Source organism: Miniopterus schreibersii (assembly GCF_964146895.1).
Source record: "Miniopterus schreibersii genome assembly, chromosome: X".
NCBI lineage: Eukaryota > Metazoa > Chordata > Mammalia > Chiroptera > Miniopteridae > Miniopterus > Miniopterus schreibersii.
Genome location: NC_138104.1, coordinates 74,105,361 through 74,125,260, shown reverse-complemented (window position 1 = coordinate 74,125,260; position 19,900 = coordinate 74,105,361). Strand labels below are relative to the sequence as shown.

Genomic DNA, 19,900 nt, shown 5'->3' with positions numbered 1-19,900 from the left:
TTGTATAGAGATAAAAATCTAGATTTACCTAAGTACCCAAATTAGACATTTAGGGTTGTTGTTGGATTTTCCTCTACCTTCCTTGGCAGAGTGTTAACACACCAGAAGCTTAACTCTTAAAAAAATATGTTACTATTGATTTTTTAGAGAGAGAGGAAGGGAGAGGGAAAGACTGAGAGAGAAAAACATCCATCAGCTGCCTCCTATACACACCCCAACAGGGGACAAAACCCTCAACCCTGAATAGAACCAGTGACCTTTTGGTGCATGGGATGATATTCAACCAGATAAGCCACACTGGCCAGGGTGGAAGCTTAACTCTTAATACACCGTGTCTTGAAAAGCTTTTTGCATTTTATTACTTTCTTTCTACTTTAGTAGTTGGTTCTGAATGGGTAGGTAATTTCTGCTACCATTCTTGACAACCAAGTCATGAATTTACCCTTTCTACTAAATAAGAAAATTCTAAAAAAAAGGAAACCAACTGGATGTGGACTATGACCTACAGTTAAAGCTATTTATCAAGTCAGATATTATAGATACCTCCATGAAAAAGTGCCAATAATTTAATCCCTCTCATTGATGAAACCTAAAATAGTAGTAATATCATTTTCATCATCATTATTATACATTTTACAATATTTTATTTTTCCTATTCTAAGCTTTATGATAGATGTTTTAAAATTCCTGGTCCACACTTGTGCCAAATGCCCATTAAGTGGTCTTTGTAGGCTGAAAATTTTAAAAGATTGTTGTAGGAGGCCCTGCTTGGGTAGCTCAGTTGCTTAAAGCATCATCCCGATACGCCAAGGTTTGATTCCCAGTCAGGGAACAAACAAGAAGCAACCAATGAATGCATAAATAAGTGGAACAACAAATCTCTCTCTCTCTCCAATCAATCAAATCAAATAAAAAATTTCTGTAGGAGTCACTCATTTTAGAAATCAGAAAATGATCTGATCAGATCTCTGTTCCAGAAAGATAACTCTGCTTGTCCTCGAATATTAACTATATTATTGTGTTTCTAGCATAGGATGCATTAATAATTGGTAAGCATTTCTTTATTTTCACAATAATATCAATTGACCTACATCTGGCAGTCTGTATAATGAACATATACTAGAGATTATAAATGTGGCAGAGAAGGAATGGGGGCGTAGAAAAGAGTAAAAGAAATATATCAAATTTTGAATAGCAGTGCCCCATTTCTTAATCTGAATTGTAATTAAACCCCATTTTAGTATGAGGAGTGCATCATAGCTAGTAGCCCTCTAGTTTTGAAAAGAAGTAAATTTACATGTAATAAAAAAGTCCTTCCCCTAGAAGCACTGATGTAGCATTTGAAAAATATATGAACTTTCATCAAAAGTTAGTAACATGGTACTAGTTATGTGATCCAGTCACTGTATGTTGAAGCACATTTTTTAGGTACCATAACAAATAGCATCTTAAAGTTTAAAATAATCTCATAAGGTAATGTAAGTCTTATTAGATAATATAAGTGAATTCCGTAGTGGTCTTTAAATACTTGAGGTAGAATCCTACTTAATAGAGAATGACTTTGAAGGAGGATTGTGAGGTTGGGCATGTCATCCTCTTTAAGTAAGATATAGATACTTTTCTAAAAAGTATAATTGTGCAAGACAGTCACACTTGGACCACAAATAGTTTTGCTTTTTAAGCTTTGTAGTTCATTGTCATAATACCATCAGTTTCTACTTCATTTTAACTCTCAGTCATGTTAGATTAGTTCATCAAGAAACTGAGATGTTATAATGATGGACTGAACAAAGAGGGTACAGGTTTCTTGAAGTTCCTCACATTTTATAATGTTTTATTGTATTAACATTTCAGGATGCATTGGGCCATAAGAGTTGATGAGAGTAACCCCACATTTTAAAGCCCTCCATTTAGGTTTGATTATTGGAGCACACTAACTGGATTAATGTTTAACAGTGGCTGTCCTGTGGATTCACTTAGGAAGTTGGGAGATGGCAATTTGATTCTTCTTTATTGAACTGGCCTTATTGCACAATTAAGATCTGTATAAAAATAGCCTTCAGAATAGGGCCAGGGAAGGGAAAGCCTTTAAAACAATGTAAATAAAGTTGTGAATTTATTTTCATGGCTGAAATAGCTACTTTTACCCAGTTTGGATTAATGAGATCAGATTTGATGTTGCTTTCTGGCTAGAACACTAATAGTAAGGAACAACTCATTTTCATATTCTGGGTTTTCAAAGTTGTTAGGTGCTTTTAAAGAACTGACCTTATATAGTCAGTTCATGTGCAGTTCATTTTAAAAATATTTTTATCTAACTATGATGTTTACATAGAAAGGTATAAAACACATGTGTACAGTTTAAAGAATAATTATAATGTCAACACTCAGGTAATCACCACTCAGATCAAGAAAAATTACAAGCATTCTAGAAGTTCCACCCTCACCATGCACTCCATCCAGATGACAACCTCTTCTCTTCCTCTGGATAGTCACTGTCTTTACTTTTGTCATTTTCTTGCTTCTCTTTGTAATGTAGTTGCTTAAATTTGTATCCTATACAAAAAGAATATAATGTAGGTTTGTCTGGTTTTGAACTTGTATGAACAGAAGAATCATGCTATGTACTCGCTTGTGTCTGGGATCTTTCACTCAATGTTGTATCTGTGAGATTTTATCTGGGTTATTGCTATGAAACACATTAAAAAAATTCTTTTCCATATTTGCCTCTCTCCCCTTTTTACTTAGAATCCCTGTAACTCTAAATGCTTTTGGAGATTTCTACTTTGCCTTCTTGGATTTTCTGCTAAATGAGGTCTGAAGACTAAAACTTGTCTGGACCCCAGTTTTCTCTTTAAAAATTTTTTTTATTGAGGTAACATGGTTTATAACATTATAAAAGCTTCAGGTGTACAACATTATAATTTGATAGCTGTATACCCTATTGTGTGCTCACCGCCAAAAGGTAGTTTCCATCCGTCACCATACATTTGACCCCCTTGACCCATTTTGCCCTCTCCCTCTTCCCTCCCCTCTGGTAACCAGCAGTCTGTTCTCTGTATCTGTGAATTTGTTTTGTTTGTTCATTTATTTGTTTCTTTTTTATTTTATATCCCACACATGAGTGATATCATATGATTTTTGTCCTTCCTTGAGGGTATTACACTAAGCGAAAGAAGTCAGATGGAAATGGACCCCAGTTTTTCTGAACTGCCCTGACTGCCCTCATTTTTATGGCATTTGTTTTGATGAGACTACATCTTTAAGGCTTCTGTGCTCGGTTAAAAAATCTTCCTTTCTCTAAGGCTGGTCCAAGGGTCTGGTCACGTGATTCCAACAGTGACATCACACTCTCTGCCGGGGAACACTGGTGGTTCTTTAGGTGGTGTTTGTTCCTGTGAAAGAGAACGCAGCAAGTGCCCCTCTAAAGCAGTTTATACCGGGGTTCTTTCTGTAAAAGCTTCTCAACCTAAATGACCAAATGCGGGCTGCCAAGGTTATTTCTTCCTTGAGGCAGAAAAAAGAAAGCTGTAATTGAAGGTAAGCAGACTTGAGCCTGGCCAGGGACCAAAGCATGACCCCAGGGAGAAGGGAATCTGGAGAATCACAAGCAGTCTGTTGTCAGATTCTAATGACTGCCTGCTCTTTTAGAGCTGCCTGACAATTTGTGTTTATAGCAGTAGACTATCTACAAAGAAGGATGATGCAGTGCTTGTGTTACCTAGTGATGTAAGAGTATTCTTTCATTTCTGTTAGGAAGCTGTTGCAGATCTTCATTTTGTCATAATATCCTTCAAGCTGGGGGGCTTCATTTGATAATAGTGTAACATTAGATAGCTATTGCTTTTAAAAATAAGTTTAACAAAATCCTTATTTAATTTCTCCTGAAAGGAACACTCTTAAGCCAGAGCATATTCAATTGAAGCATTAACCTGCTTTAAAAAGTAAATTTCTGATTGTTTTGTATCCTGTGTTCATGTCAGCGTTTGTCTTGAGAATTGAAACAGCTTGTTTTTTTTTCTCCCCTCCTCACATACTTTATTCTCTTTCTGCCCTCATTTCCTAGCTGGCTATTTCCCTCTAAGCTCTCAAACAGCACACCAACACTGATCTTTATCAGTATGCCACTAACATGATAGGAAATGCTGGACTGGTGATTCAGCAGCCAACCATTTTACAGCCAGGTAGGCTGGAAGATAGAGAAAGGACTTTGATTAGGGGTTTTAAGATTAACTTGTTCACCTCTTCTACTCCAACCCCACCCCCAGTCCTACCCTCAATATGATTTAGATTCTGCAGAGCTTTTCCTTTCAAATATGTGTGATGCTTGTGAAAAGTATGTTGAATTAAGTATTGGGAAGACTCAGATTTGTAAACCAGATACAGCTTGGGTGTTAATTCAAACTGACCCTGTCAGAGTACTGAAGTTGTCTGTTAGAAGTTTAGAGTGAAGATGGGGATGCAGATAGGGAGAGTGGGGGGGGTGGTCAGTTCAGGCCCACTTTGGCCTTCTCTGCAGAGGAATTCATCACCAAACTGTCTAGATAAAGCTTTGTACCTGCCAAGGTTGATGCTGCAAATGTGAGCTCTGGCTGTCTGAGTTCAATCATGGCATTACTGTGCATTTTTCCTCAGAGTGCATTTGCATAAATACCTGAATAGTATTACATTTTGTGTTTAATAGCTAAATCTTATTCCACCAGAGGATTGTGGAAATATCTTGAACAAGTTTGTTAAGCTATACTAAGTAACCTTGTATGAGTACAACTTCTGAGTTTGAATACTTCTCCCTCATCACCGCAGTTATCAAACAAACTTTGGTTTAGCTGGTATTTATTGAGCCTCAGGCAAGTACTAGATGCTGGAGAAGGCAGTGATGAATGAGTCAGATCTAGGGCTGCCCTCACAGAGCTTCTAGTCTAGAAAGGAAAATAAAGCATTTGCATAAATAATTGTAATAGAAGTGTTAAAGGCGAAGCAGAAAAAGGACTGTGATTGTTGGAAAAATGGATGTTTCTTCCAGTTGAGGGATCAAGGAGGGACATCATCATGGAGTTTTACACTGCTCTTTAAATCTCTACTTTTATATCTTAGTCTGTTCTGACATACTCAGTAAAAGTTTCTACAAGTCCATCACATCAAAGATCAGAGTCTTCTACCTATTGAAAGGAAATATGTACATTCCAGCAAGCTTAACTCTTGAAGAGGCTGACATGCTTTCTTTGGAGTCCCCATTCAGGCAAAAGCCACCTCCCAAGATTGAATTATTGCCTCATAAATGTAAAATGCTTTCTGCTGTGATATGTTTGTAAAGGCCTTTGACCCTTTTGTCTCCCTTCCATAACAGAAACTGAAATACCTAAGCTGCTACAGGCTCCTTTCTTTTGCTTCATAAATCTTTTCCCACTGCACTTCAACTCCTGTCAGTTCTCCCTTTGTCACTCTCATCTGTCCCCTTCCATTTACACTGCCTTAAAACATTTATTTTGTGCCTAGACCACAGAAACCTCCGAATGAGATAGATGTTCTCACCAGATGATTGACTTTATTGCTTTGTCAGCACACCCTAACTGTAGTAATCTGATAGTTTAAGGGCTCACCTTTTGGTCCGAAGAAAAGAGGTATTAAAAATGACTAGTGTCTGAAGTACTAATGTCTGCTTCCTATTCAATACAGAGGACAAGTCATACAATGGTGGAGGAATAGGTACTTCAAATAGGATGATGGATTTCTTGGAGGAGCCAATCCCTGGTGTGGGGACCTATGATGATTTCAATACAATTGACTGGGTGAGAGAGAAGTCTCGAGACCGGGATAGGCACCGAGAGGTAAGGCGAAAAATGGTACATGAGTAAGTGTTAGGAAACACCAGGGGAAGAAGTTGAAGATATATATTCTTTATATGTATTCTTTCCTTCTGCCCTAGATGTGGTTGAATTTGGTTTCTATTGGCAATGTAGAGTTTTATTTTTAATTTATTTTTATTTTTAAAGTATCTTTATATGATTTTGAAAAGAATTTCTATTTAATGATGATTTATCTTTCTAGATTAAGTGGTTGAGAAGGGTTCTTGCAGCCTGACATGGGTATAAATACCTACACAGACAGGTGAAGCAAACTTGGTGGGAGTGACCAAAATAAATTTCAAAGATACTCCTTCCCACTTCATCTCCCTTTTATGGCTTTCCCTTGAAGCAGGATTTTTAGAATCAAGAAAAGTAAATGGGCTTCTTTTAAAAGAATAAAAGAAAAAAATCTCAGAGCCCTAGTGTTTACTGAAGCATACAAGATAAACTTTTTGTGATTATGGCTTTTGTACAACCATAGAACCAAAGTAAATTTATGTATTCAGCTTGAACAAAACCACAAGACCAATCAAATTCAAATTAAGGACATTGATTTAACATGATAGGTAGTTGGTACTTATGGATATGGCACAGATTCTTGTGAATATGACAAGAGAATTTCTCCACTTTTCAAAGTACGGTGAAAACTTTTCAGAGCAGTCCACCAAGGTCATTTGCCTTGAACTTATTGCTATGTATCATTTAAGTGAGGAAATCATAATTTCTAGTTAGTGTCAGGAGCACATGGAGAGCTTATTAATAAGGTTTGCCCCAGCCCCAGTGACCCTGATTCAGTAGGTGATCTTCTGTGGAGACATTTCTTCAACCAATGGTAGGTATTATTTTTTCTTTCTTACTATTTCTGCTTTGACTCCAAATTTAAATTTTTAAGCTGATCCCATTGTGTCCTGAATTCATAATTTCTTTCCTAAGAGCCAAGTAAATCTCCTGAACAGATCACTTTTCATTCTTAAGCCTTTCCTTGCTCCTGACTGATTTTCTCATGACCACCTGAACCCAGGAGTCAGGTTGTCTCAGGTACAGGTTTTGAGAAATTCCTTTGTAATGCTTGGATTTGTGATAATCCCACTGAGTTTTCTTATCCTAACTTAAAAAGGTGATCTCTACGAAACATTCTGTGTTTTTCAAAGGTTTCTGATATTTGGGAACACAAACGTATTCTATTTATTTTATCAATTCATCAGGCAGGTTTTAAAATTTGAAATTGTATGGCTTTTGAATTTCTGCTCTCTGTAATTCAGAGTTCAGTTTGTCATCAGTTGCATATTCAATGTTATGCAAAATTCACCTGTGATATGACAAGGGCATATTGCCCATTATATTAAAATGGTTGTATCGGATACAAATTATGCCAATTAATAGTAATTCAAAATCAATTAAAATATGTTTATCAAATGTTCAAAGGAGACTTTTTAGCACTGACTGTTCATCCTCAGAATGGAAACACTATCACAGGGAAAAATGTTACCTCATCTACTTTCACCACTGAACTGGAAACTTGAAGTTATAGGTCAAAATGAAAACTTTAACTGCTTTAAAATTTTTTTACAATAATTTATTATAGTTATTTGTGATGTTGCTATAGATAAAAATGGAGTGTCTAAGTCATAATTTCAAAGAAAAGAAATAGAGATACGAGAAGGGGAAATACCAATGACAATGCTGTCAGAATTCTTGGTTTTGAAATGTGGGCACTGAAGGGTTAAATTGACAAGACTAGGACCTAAAAGGTAAAACTTTCTGTACCTGTTGATAGCCTCAGATATTACCAGTACGTTTTTGAAAATAAAGAGATGCATTCCTAATATCATTTAGTATCTATGATCAATGTACAATTAGGGGTTTGTGGGATCAAGTCTTGAAATTTGCCTAACCTGAAGCACAGCTCTGGATAGTACACCTCAAATTGTACTTTCACCACTCAAATAAGCTTATGTTTGTTTGTTCTTTGAAAAACAATCAAACTATTTGCTGTGAGTCAGGAGACCATCCTTAAAATATCTGATGTCTAGGGCAGAAAGAGATCACTTCAGTAAGCGAAACAGATTGATGCTTTAAGAAATCAGTAGCTGAATGGGGAAGGCTTGAATAAGATACTTGCAGGCATTGTAATATTGTAGATGAAGGTGGGGATCAGCAGTCAAGCTTCAATAAATCTCTAAGTTCTTGGTTACGTTGGGTCAGCCAAAGATTATTTAATAAGTAACTACAAATTGGTCTCTATTCCCAATAAGTATATTTGTCTTTGTGTTTCTTTACTGTGTTGCTCATTTGGAGGTGAAAAAGCAATGGCGTGTGTTGAATGTACTAATGTTTTCTCATTTCTTCTTAGATTACCAATAAAAGCAAAGAGTCAACATGGGCCTTAATTCACAGTGTGAGTGATGCTTTTTCTGGCTGGTTATTGATGCTACTTATTGGGCTTTTATCAGGTATGGTAAACTCTGTTAGTTTTCTAAACAAATCTCCCCAAATTATGGTATGCCCCTCCCCTAAGTCATGACCTGAGTTGAGTGCTGTGCTTTATGATTTTCTTACATGAAATAAATTGGTGATGGACCTTTTGGAAATTCATGTCTCCAGAGTAAAGGGATGCTAATACCTGCATCTCCTTCTGTAAATAAATGATGTTAAATGAGGAATTACATTTAAATGCATTTGTATGCCATAAAATGATATATTCATTTTAAGGTGCTGTTAGCACTTCCTTTCAGTGCTTGTCTTAATGAAGAGCCCTTCTATTGAAAGCAGTCAGGTTTTTTTAAAACACATACTACATGGGGTTTAGGAGAGATGTAGAAGAGGACTTCCTGAGACATTTTTGTAGCTATTTCTTAAGCATCTATTCTCTCAACTAGGGATAAAGAAAAGCATTTAAGATATGGCTCATATCCTGAAGGAGTTTACTGTCTCATTCTTTCATGATGGCTGAGGAGTGGGCTGCTACCACCTTTCCGTATCATCTCCATCAACCTCTCAAGCCGCTGCAAATAATATATTATCTAACTTGGAATATTACACTTGCTATATAAATACAGCTTTTTAAAATATACATATATATATCTTTATTGATTTCAGAGAGGGGAAGGGAGAGAGAGAGAGAGATAAACGTCAATGATGAGAGAGTCATAGATCGGCTGCCTCCTGCACACCCCCACTGGGGATTGAGCCCTCAACCCCGGCACATGCCCTGACGGGGAATTGAACCACAATCTCCTGGATCATAGGTTGATGCTCAACCGCTGAGCCACACCCGGCCGGGCATGTAAATACAGCTTTAAAGCAAGTTCTCAAGCAGGCTTTCCCTCCCATGGAGAAAGCAGAAAGCCAAGAATACCTAGCAGAGATGCTAAGAGTTGTAGCGTTATGGGATTAAAAGATAGATGGGTGTAAGAAGATCTGGAATATTAAGCTAAAATAGAAGTTTGGTGGGAAACCTGGAGGTGGATGAGATGAAATAGCAATTAACAGCATAGTCTCTAGTTTGTGGCTGCCTGGATTTGAACCCAAACCCTACTACATTCTAGTTTTATGACTTTTGACAAGTTTCAGCTATAATTTACTGATCTATAAAGTAGAGATAATGGGTACCTATTATTGCACATTTGTTGTGAAGATTAAATGAGATAGAAGACATATAACACTCAACATAGTGCCTAGTTGTTAATGGTGCTTCAGCTGCTGTTATCTAGAGATAATTAATAAGCCATGGAGTGTAAGATTATTGCTGCAATGAGGAATGGCTTATCCATAGCTGGCTTTTTGAAGATGATCGAGGACAGGGGTCAGCAAATGTTTTCTCTAAACGACCAGATAGTAAATATTTTAGGATTTGTGGGCCAAATGGTTTCTGTAGCATGAAAACAGACATTAGGTAAACAAATGAGTAGGGCTGTGACCAAGAAAAACTTCATTTGCAAACACAGAGGCAGATTTGACCCTTGGACCATAGTTTGTCAACTTGTGGTCTAGGGTGTTAATGGTGCCTCTTCTGCCTTGTGCAGGAGAGAGAACATGGTCTGACCAGTTTAGAGCTGGCTAATGATATACTGAGTGGTCTGTAGTCCCAAGTATTGCAGAGATGCTGAAGAGAAGGAAGAGGGCTGAGAAAAGATTATATAGTTTAGCAGTTAGAAGAATAACAATGACCTTGAAAAACCATCTCAGGCAAATATTAGGGGCCAGAGCTCAAGGGGAGGCAAGCAGTATGGAAATTTTAGAGATATTTGGTGTTCATTAGAAGTAGAGGAGGGACAAAAGCTTGAAGTGGTAACAAGGACAAGGGGAAGCATTTTATTCTTCAGAGTAGGGGAAACCTGATGAAATTTGTAACAAGGGAAGAAGGAGCCAATTGGGAAAAAAAGAAGTAGAAGGGAAGATAGCATAGAGGGTACCTGTGTTAGATAGGAGAAGACATGCATGTATGAAACAATTAGAGAACAAGCCAAACTCTATAACATCATGTTAACTTTCGGAATCCAGGCAATAAGTGCAATAAGAGTAGGAAGGAAGAGAAGGTGGGGACTAGAGTAGCCAAGAGTAGGTATCAAACTGTGTTAGATTTGACTAGGTTATTCAAGTATGTAAATAACTTGTGTTAACACTTTTAGTGCCTACCAAAACATACACATGACATGGCCTGTTGGAATGTGAACGTAATATCCACAAACTTTTAATGTATTTCTTGTCACTAGGTGGTCAGTGAATATTTTTCTTTCCCTCATACACACAGGGTATTTTGTTTTTAAGCATTAGAGAGCTACAATGGAAGCAGTGTGTCTGAATGCAGGAACAGTCTGGGGATTCAGGGGCTGTGAATTTTATGATGTCTTTCCTATTTCCCTAAAGCACTATTCTAGACCATTTAATTTCTTTATGCCAGAATTTCTTCGTACGGATGACAGAAGTGATGAGAAGGCCAGAACTGAAAGTACTATAATTATCTTAACCCTATCAGTCTATTAGCCAAAGTGCCTAAGTCCCCATTCATCATTTACTTTCTTATACTTTTCTTTGATGAATGTTATGTATATAATATTGTTTGCTCTTCTCACTAAGAAAACTTCAGAGTATTTATGTCCTAGGCTCAGGAGGCTTCAACATATCCACAGCTTCATATAACCTTCCATGTGCATCACAGCCTGTGCTTTTATTTTTTTATTTTTTTTAAAGGAGACGGTCACTTTATTTATTTATTTTTTATATATATCTTTATTGATTTCAGAGAGAGGAAAGGAGAGGGAGAGAGAGATAGAAACATCAATGATGAGAGAGTCATTGATCGAGCCCGTAACCAGGGCATGTGCCCTGACCGGGAATCGAACCCCGATCCCCTGGATCCTAGGTTGACGCTCAGCTGCTGAGCCACGCCCGGCCGGGCAAGTGCTTTTATAAATTCAGCTCCCTTAGCCTAGAATGCCTTCCTGCCATTGTTCAAATTGCCTTGTCCATGGAACAAAATCACAAGACTGAGCCCTTCACCCCATTGTGTTCATCAGCTCCCCTCCCCAAACCATCTCAAATAAGATATCATATCATATTCTTCAATATGGTCAATGCAAGTTTTCTCAATCTTCCTTATATAGTGAGAATAAAATAATCTTTAATAAACTTGACTGTCTTTATAGGTCAGTATTCATCGACTCTAAGTCAAAGCCGAATCTTTCTACGTAAATCAGCTAAAGGTCAAATCTATTCACTCCTTGTTCCCACCCAACCACTTTGCTCTCCCTTAAGTTTTCCCTATATAGAAATTCTACATACACAGTATTTAATGTTTTATTTTGTTTTCCCCTCATGAACAGGCATTTAATAATAGATGACATCTATTAGAGGTAATAGGTAAAAATCAAGCAATCAGAAAGAAGCTGCAGATGGAATGGGAAAAAGTATATACTTGTCCATTATTTTTATCCCTTTCCCCTCCTTTTCTCTAACAATTTTCGCCCTTTTTCCCCTCCCCTCAAATCAGGTTCCTTAGCTGGCTTGATAGACATCTCTGCTCATTGGATGACAGACTTAAAAGAAGGTATATGCACAGAAGGATTGTGGTTTAACCATGAACACTGTTGCTGGGACTCTGACCATGTCACCTTTGAAGACAAAGACAAATGCCCAAAGTGGAATAGCTGGTCCCAGCTTCTCATCAGCACAGATGAGGTAACATGTAGTGAAGATTTGGGAACCACTGACTTTTATTCTTACATTTCCTTCATTTCTTACACTGTGCTCATGGCAATTGTGGACTCTCCCCTTGTTTTCCTTTTCATGAAAAGGGTAACCAGTGACAGCTGCCTTTTTCTCTGATTTAAGTGCAGCCCAATTCCCATCTCTTCTGGCATGTAGAATTGTTTGATGCTTACACAATGACAACATTTTTGCTTGTTTTAAACAAACGTGGTGTTTTTTCTTAGTTTTAGTATACAGTGCGACTGAATCTATCTTTCTTTAATAATTTCAGTAGAAATGCTAGAGTAAGCTACAATTTCTAACAAAGGATTGAGTGAGTTAAAAATATGTTTATTGTATAGATTCCAAAAGTAATTTTCCCCTGAGCATTACATTAGAACATTTAAAAAATTATGATACACTTTGCTCAAAATGCTCTAATGACACCCTGTATCATTATAAGTAAAAACCTATGTTCTGAATATGAAAAAAAATTATGATACATTCCATATCAAAACAACAGAAACCCAGGAATAAAATTGCTCCATTCCCATTTTAAGATTAAATCAGTAGTTTTATTTGTCCTTGTCTGCTGGCCTATATTTTTCAATGCATAATTAACTTTGTTTTGCAGCTCCTTACCAGTTGGTTGTAAGTTAGATCTTTCCTACTAAAAACAAAAACACAAAATAAAACAGAACGAAGCAACTCTTAATCCCTAATTCCACTCTGACTTCTACCAACTAAAACAGGTATCATTTCAACTCACTACTCATCCACTGTGTTGGTGAAGTGAGGGGAATAAGACTAGGATGTATGTTTGTATATTTATTTATTTATTTAAAAATATTTTTTGTTGTTTTCAGAGAGAGGAAGAGAGAAGGAGAGAGAGAGAGAAACATCAATGATGAGAGTCATTGATCAGCTGCCTCCTGCATGCCCTCCACTGGGGATCGAGCCTGCAACCCCAGGCATGTGCCCTGACCGGGAATCAAACTGTGACCTCCTGGTTCATAGGTGGACACTCAACCACTGACCCACACTGGCTGGGCTATGTTTGTACTTTTAAAATTTATTTTAACACCTACTTTGGTCCACATTTGAAAGGGTGCGCACACACAAGCACACAAGCATACACACACACACAGAATCAGTCAAGGGAAAAGAAGGGTAGGAAAATAATAAAGTCAGAAATAACAGTGTTTATGTACATATTTGACTGTGCATATTTTGGTTCGGGGAAAGTGTTCAATACATATGTACTATGTGTATGAGGGGGTTTAAGTCTGTGCTTCTCAAACTGGGGTCAGCATGCCACAAGGTAGGTGAAACCACAGGATAAATGCTATGTGCCTTCCCAGAATATCAGTTTTTCCTAAATATTTGGAACATTTTTTTCTCAAAAATTAAATGTAAAGAATCATTAAAAAGAAATGCAAAATCCCCATGTTTGTTAAGATAAAACATAATCTCTTCCATTTCTGCTCCTGGGTACCCCCATCTCCTACCCTGATGTTTTTATTTACTCTCCTAGATTAGGAGTACTTGGGTAGAAAAATTTGAGAAGCCCTGGAACTTAGGGTGAGTCTGTGTGTGTGTGTGTGTGTGTCTTTTGCATGTGTGATTCCCTTGCTTTTTAAAAATATTTTATTTTTAAAGTAATTATAGATTCACAGGAAGTTGGAAAACAGTGTACAGGGAGGTCTCCCCTACCATTCACTCAACCTGCCCCAGTGCTAACATCTTATATAACTATAGCACAATAGCAAAACAAGGAATTGACAATGGTACAATCCACAGACCTTATTTCACCTGTTTTACATGCATAGATGTGTGTGTGTGTGTGTATAGGTCCATGAAATTTTATTACATGTACAGATTTGTGTAACCACTACCACAATCAAGATATAGAACTATTGTTGCATCACCACAAGGCTCCTCTCTGCTTCCCCTTTATAGCTGTGTGTGTAAGTGTTCCAACCATAACTTTCAAACTAGAGCTTGAGATTTGTCAAGTGACAAATTTCTCTGGCTCTCCTTTTTATGAACAAAATCCTTGCCAGAGGAAAGAGTCTTCTGGGTTTTAAGACGAGTTCTCCTGCCAAGAACTTGGCCTCCTGGTCTCTGCCTCTAGCCAGTTTCAGCTATGTTCCCTTTCACTCCTTTTCCCCCTTTGTTTCCAATATCTGGAGTATTCTTCCTGAGCTACATTCCAAAGGCAAAGAGAGAGCAATTATCTGTTTCTCTGAGGGAGTAAGATAATGGAAAACCTGAGTCAAAGTTATAACTCAGAAAAAACCTGGACATTTTGGTTTTCTTTGTCTAGGTCAGCAAATTATTTTAATAGTGTTTTATGTTTTAAAAAGTCAAAAGTTCATTGAGTTTTGTGTCTCATGTAATTCGAATGGGTTTCAAGTTCTAATATTTCTATCAGCAAGCATAATCTAATATTCAAAATAGATTGGTGTTTGTTTGTTTGTTGGTAAGACATAACTATTTGCAAGCCCTTTAATGTTGGTGAATCCTTATTGGTGGTTAAAATTAGATTTTTTCCTCTGAGACTTTGTTATCATAGGGGTAGTCTCAAAAGTATATTATCTCCATTCTATTTTCTCCATTAAAAAAATTCCTATTGCCATTTTATTCTTTGGGACATCTGGCATTTCACTGGTTTTCTTTCGTTGTCAGAACCTGGAACTTTCTACTGCATAAACTTGTTGCTAAATCTGTGGTAGCAAAATTCTCTCAAAGTTGTGATTGTTTTCTACAGAACATAATTGTGTATTTTAAGAAAAACACCCAAGAATTTTAGACACTATAACCTCCTATGGGAATTTAACTCCAAGGCAGGTAGCCAAAGGTGAATTTAATGAAACCCTAGAGCCAACCTTCACTTCAAATGTGTGGCCAAGGTTCAGCCATCCAATAAAAGGGCTGTTAATAGTATCATATACAGTTGACCCTTGAACAACATGGGTTTGAACTGTGCAGGTCCGCTATACACAGATTTTTTTCAATCCTAAATATAATCGGCCCTTTGTATTCTCCTTTGTGGATTCAACCAACATGGATTCAACCAACCACAGATGGAACACAGTATTTTCATATTACTACCTGTGGTTTCTTAACTTCAGATCAAAGATAAATTTTGATCTGCTGTTGGTTGAGTCTGTGGATGCCAAGGGCCAACTTTAGTTAAGTTTTTGGGGAATCTAAAGAACAAAATAAACAAAATAGAAAATAGACTCACAGATACAGAGAACAGACTGATGGTTGCCAGAGCGGTTATGGGGATGGGTGAAAACATTGAAAGGATTAAGAAGTACAAATTGGTAGTTACAGAATAGTCAGAAGGATGGAAATTACAGCATAGAGAATATATTCAATAATATTGTAATAATTATGTATGGGGCCAGGTGGGTAATTGAAATATCAGGGGATCACTTTGTAAAGTATATGATTGTGTAACCACTATGCTATATACCTGAAACTAATACAAAATAATATTGAATGTAAACTGTAGTTGAAAATTTTAAAAAAAGTTATTTGGGAATTTTCAGCTGCTCAGGGATCAGCATCCCTCTCAGCATTGTTTAAGGGTCAACTGTATAGTTGATTACAAAACCTATCAAACCACTCATATAGCAAGTGAATTTGCTTCAGGGGTTTGTTTGCTCTTGTTCTTGTCTATCCTTAGAAGCCATTGTCAGTTTCCTTTGGGTGTAGCAAAGCCCTTCATTTTCAGTAGCAAATGGGCTGACAGTGTTTCAGTAGTTGCTTTGCTAATCGGGGAAGGAACATCTTGAGTGATTTAATATTGGTCTTTTTCTTTCTCACCTTTCCTGAAAACCTGTATTACTCAGAAGAGCTGCATTCCTTACTGAGGCTGTCTGAGCTTTAAAAAGCTTCTTTTCTTTTTTTTTCCTGTTCCAGGGAGCCTTTGCCTACATAGTGAATTATTTCATGTATGTCCTCTGGGCTCTCCTTTTTGCCTTCCTTGCTGTATCTCTTGTCAAGGTGTTTGCACCTTATGCCTGTGGCTCCGGAATCCCTGAGGTGAGTTTCTAAAATGGCTTATAAATGGTAACAATAATGAATCCTTTTTGGTTAAAACCCTTTAATATGTATTCCAGTACATACCACAATATGAATATTAAACAGGATCAGATCCTGAGGCAATCTAGGGCCTCTCTAGAGCCCTATGTCTGACCTATGTTTCCTCTCAGCCTGGGCTACCTTGACATTAAAAGGAGTTGGTTCCTAGCCTCCTGTGGGTCCCTGATGAGCCAGGCCCTGAAGACACTCCCCCACTGCCACCCAAGAAGCTCCCAGGGTAGATCTCAAGATTCTGGTCTGAAAATGTAGTGGTATTGTCAACTTTGTTAGAGCATAAGAAATAAAACTCTTTGGCTATATTTTCTACAATCTGAAATTGGGCTAGAAAAAGGGTGATTAAAACCCCATTTCTAACTATTTTTGGTTTAGATTGCTTGACAGTGACGGAAACCACTGAGATTTAAGGCTACCCAGATGACCTTACCTCTCTGTTTCCTCATCAAGTTATAGTTACAAATTTTTCTGGTGGAGAATCAAGGCTATATTAGTCTATAAGGAAAATACCTTCCCTTTCCACCTCCCCTTCTCCATATACACACACTCTCATACTTACAATACTCCCTTGCCCAGCTATCTCATGGTCAAAAGAGGAAAAAGGAACAAGAAACATGAAAACTTAAAAAACAGTTCTCACTTTCTTGGGCTCCTGGGCTCCCTCCCAAACTGGGGTTACTGTAGGTCAAGCATTTATATGTCACTTGTTCAAAAGGTATAGTTTCTATAATGAGATCCAGATTATTGCTTCTTAGCCTGGTTTACTTGCTTAGTCTATTATCCGTTTTCTCTGTGTTTGACCTACAGATAAAAACTATCTTGAGTGGTTTTATTATTAGGGGCTATTTGGGTAAATGGACCCTGATTATCAAAACCATCACATTGGTGCTGGCAGTGTCTTCCGGCTTGAGCCTGGGCAAAGAGGGCCCCCTAGTGCACGTGGCTTGCTGCTGTGGGAACATCCTGTGCCATTGCTTCAACAAATACAGGAAGAATGAAGCCAAACGCAGAGAGGTAATAACAAAGGACCTTAACAGTCTCTCTCTCTCTCTCCCCCCCCCCTCTCTGTCTGTCTCTGTCTCTCTGTCTCTCTCTCTCCCCTTTTGGTGAAAACATAAATGGTAATTCTTAGGGATGAAAATTTGAGGGTTCTACCAATGTTAATGCAAATGCCCTTTGACCCAGAAGTTCCACTTCTAAGAATTTATTCTATAGACATCCTAGCATGTGTGTGCCCAAAGATGTATAGGGATAGTTAGTTAGTGCAGCATTTGTCAACACAGTGAAAACTGAAACAATCACAATATGCATCAACGGGGGACTGATTGAATGAATAATCTTGTCTGTACTGTAGAATACTATGCAACTGTTAAAAAGACTGAAATAGCCTTTTATGTACTGAGATGGAAGTATGGCTAGAAAACACTATTAGGTTTGAGAAACCAATTTCAGAATAATGTGTATAGTATAATTTAATTAACGTTTTTAAAAGGTGTGTGTATGTGCACCTAGAAAGAAAATGTCTGGAAAGTGGGTTTACCCCAAACTGTTAAAAAAAAGTCTACCTTTGGTGAATGAGAAAGTAAGGTGATAGTAAAGGCAAAGTAAAGTCTTAAACTCTTTTTATTATATATAATTTTATACAAGTGTGTGCTGTTTCTATTATAAAATAAGTTACAAAACAATAGAAGATTTTTAAAAGAAGTTGTCTATTCCTGTGAAAAAATACAAACTCAGCATGTGTTTCAGATGCCAGACTCTTCATGTTTTATTTCTACCTAACACCAAATGGGATTCAGTTCTGTGTCTTGGATCTTCCTCTGCCTTCTGTCTCAACCCGGCTAAATTAGTTCCACCACAGCATCTCTGTAGGAGTTCTTATGTTTAGGATTTTGAGGAGGGAGAACATTTAAAAAAAATGTTCCAAGCCATTGTTTACTTTTGTTCTGTTATAATTATAGATTTAAGAAAATAATGGTTCTTGCTCTATTTTTCTTGAATTACAAAGAAATCACATATGGAATGGGTCAAGACCAAGGCCATTCTATCAGAAAGGGTTTTTCACAAAATTTGAACCTAGTGGTTTATTTGGAAAACAAAGCAAAATTTAAGACCTAGAAGGAAACTCAAAGATGTTGAAACTTCAAATATGGAATATATTTTGACAGTTCAAGGGGGAAAGTTCCTGGCAGGAGAGGAAGGCTAATGAGAGAAAGAGAAAGAGAGAGAAATCAGAATAGATTGTTTAGTTACCTGTCAAATGGTAGAGGGATATAAAGGTAGTATTAAGTTGGTGAGGTTGTTATATGGAAATATTGTATAACACAAGCAAAAGAGTTGAAAACACATTTGAACTGGCAAGAGTGAAATGTTGATTGCTGCTGAGTTTTGCATGGGTAGAGGTGACTTTGAAACTGTAGATTGCTTATTACTTTCATTCCATAAAATTGGCATTTTTTTGTTCAAATAATTTCTTATAAAATAAGAGGGCAGTTTCTCTGCACAGATGTCATATATTTCTCTAACTAGACTCATTAATATTTGAATCTTTAGTTGACTTCCTATTGCTTATTTAGACTTTCCAGTTATTTTTTACAGTTGATTGGCAGCAACCCTTTTGTGACACAGGGGCTCGTCAAAGTGGGCAGATGGGTGAATAAAATGAAGATTTAAGAAGTAAGGGCATAGACAGGCTCCACTCAACAACATAATTATAGCAAACAAGCCACCTCTTTTCTTCTCCCACATAATTCATCCTAAATAGTCACTAAAATCCCCTTTCTCAAGTTCCATGTTTACTGTCATTCTTCTCAGATGAAAGCCGTTATAGCCATACATTTTGAAGTCCTCCCCAGCTAGCACTGGAGACCTCACTCTTTCCTCCCCTTCATTTTCCTTGGCCATCCTATACTCCCAGAGAAACCTACCTACTTATTTTGCCAAGAACCATTTTATTATTGAAAAACTCAGGGGAGGGAGGTGGGAGGGGGTGGGAGGAGATTAACCAAAGAACATATGCATATATACATAACCCATGGACACAGACAATCATGTGGTGAAGGCCTAGGGCGGGGCAAGGACTGGGTGAAAGGGGTTAAGGGAGGTAAAATGGGGGATATCTGTGGTACTGTGAACAATACAAAAATAAGTGAAAACACATCCACAAAAAAACCCTCTTAATTTTTTTCAATTTTCTCTTTGAAATACTTCCTTACTACCCCAAATCATATTAGCACTTTACAGCAACCAGAATCTAATTAAAGGACTTTATCCTGCCATTAATTATTGTTTGCCATGTTCCCCCCTCCCTCTTAGCCCTTTGTCTTGCCACACCTAAACATACTTAGGTCTTCTCTTCCCTTCAAAATCTATTCCCAAACTTGCTTCTACCTCCCTCCCTATTTCTGCTTCCATAGATCACTAGACATGGAGTAGGGCACATAGTATAGGAAAATCTAGATATCTATTGTATGAATATTTGCAGTTCCTGAATAGCTGTGAGCTAACTGTGACTTTAGTTTTGTATCATTAGAGCCTTCCTTAAAATTTAATTTAAAAACCATTCCCTTTACAAAGAAAGTGCTGTGTAAGCACATCATTGTAAGTATTTCATTTAGGTGGTGAATAGGTCTACAGACTCAAATTCAGTTACTGAATTGTGAGTATTGGGGATAGGGGCATAATTTGGAATAAAGCACATGCCTAAATTAATCACAAAGGAAAGACCCTGTATCTATTCAAGCATTTGAAATATG

At 37.3% G+C, this 19,900-nt stretch overlaps 1 protein-coding gene across 4 annotated transcripts in view; it reads left to right on the top strand.

Moving 5' to 3' along the window:
* Nucleotides 1-19,900, top strand: part of CLCN5 (chloride voltage-gated channel 5) — a 172,324-nt gene that overhangs the window by 142,333 nt on the left and 10,091 nt on the right. Inside the window, exons 1-6 of one of the 4 annotated variants that reach the window (XM_081126090.1) lie at nt 3,330-3,540; nt 5,677-5,828; nt 8,200-8,299; nt 11,839-12,026; nt 15,969-16,091; nt 16,953-17,159. In XM_081126090.1, the coding sequence (XP_080982216.1) occupies nt 5,721-5,828; nt 8,200-8,299; nt 11,839-12,026; nt 15,969-16,091; nt 16,953-17,159 (726 nt within the window). In that variant the 5' untranslated portion in view covers nt 3,330-3,540; nt 5,677-5,720. Of the gene's footprint in view, nt 1-3,329; nt 3,541-5,676; nt 5,829-8,199; nt 8,300-11,838; nt 12,027-15,968; nt 16,092-16,952; nt 17,160-19,900 lie in introns of those variants that run through there. The other 3 variants (XM_081126088.1, XM_081126091.1, XM_081126089.1) reach the window with 3 other exon arrangements.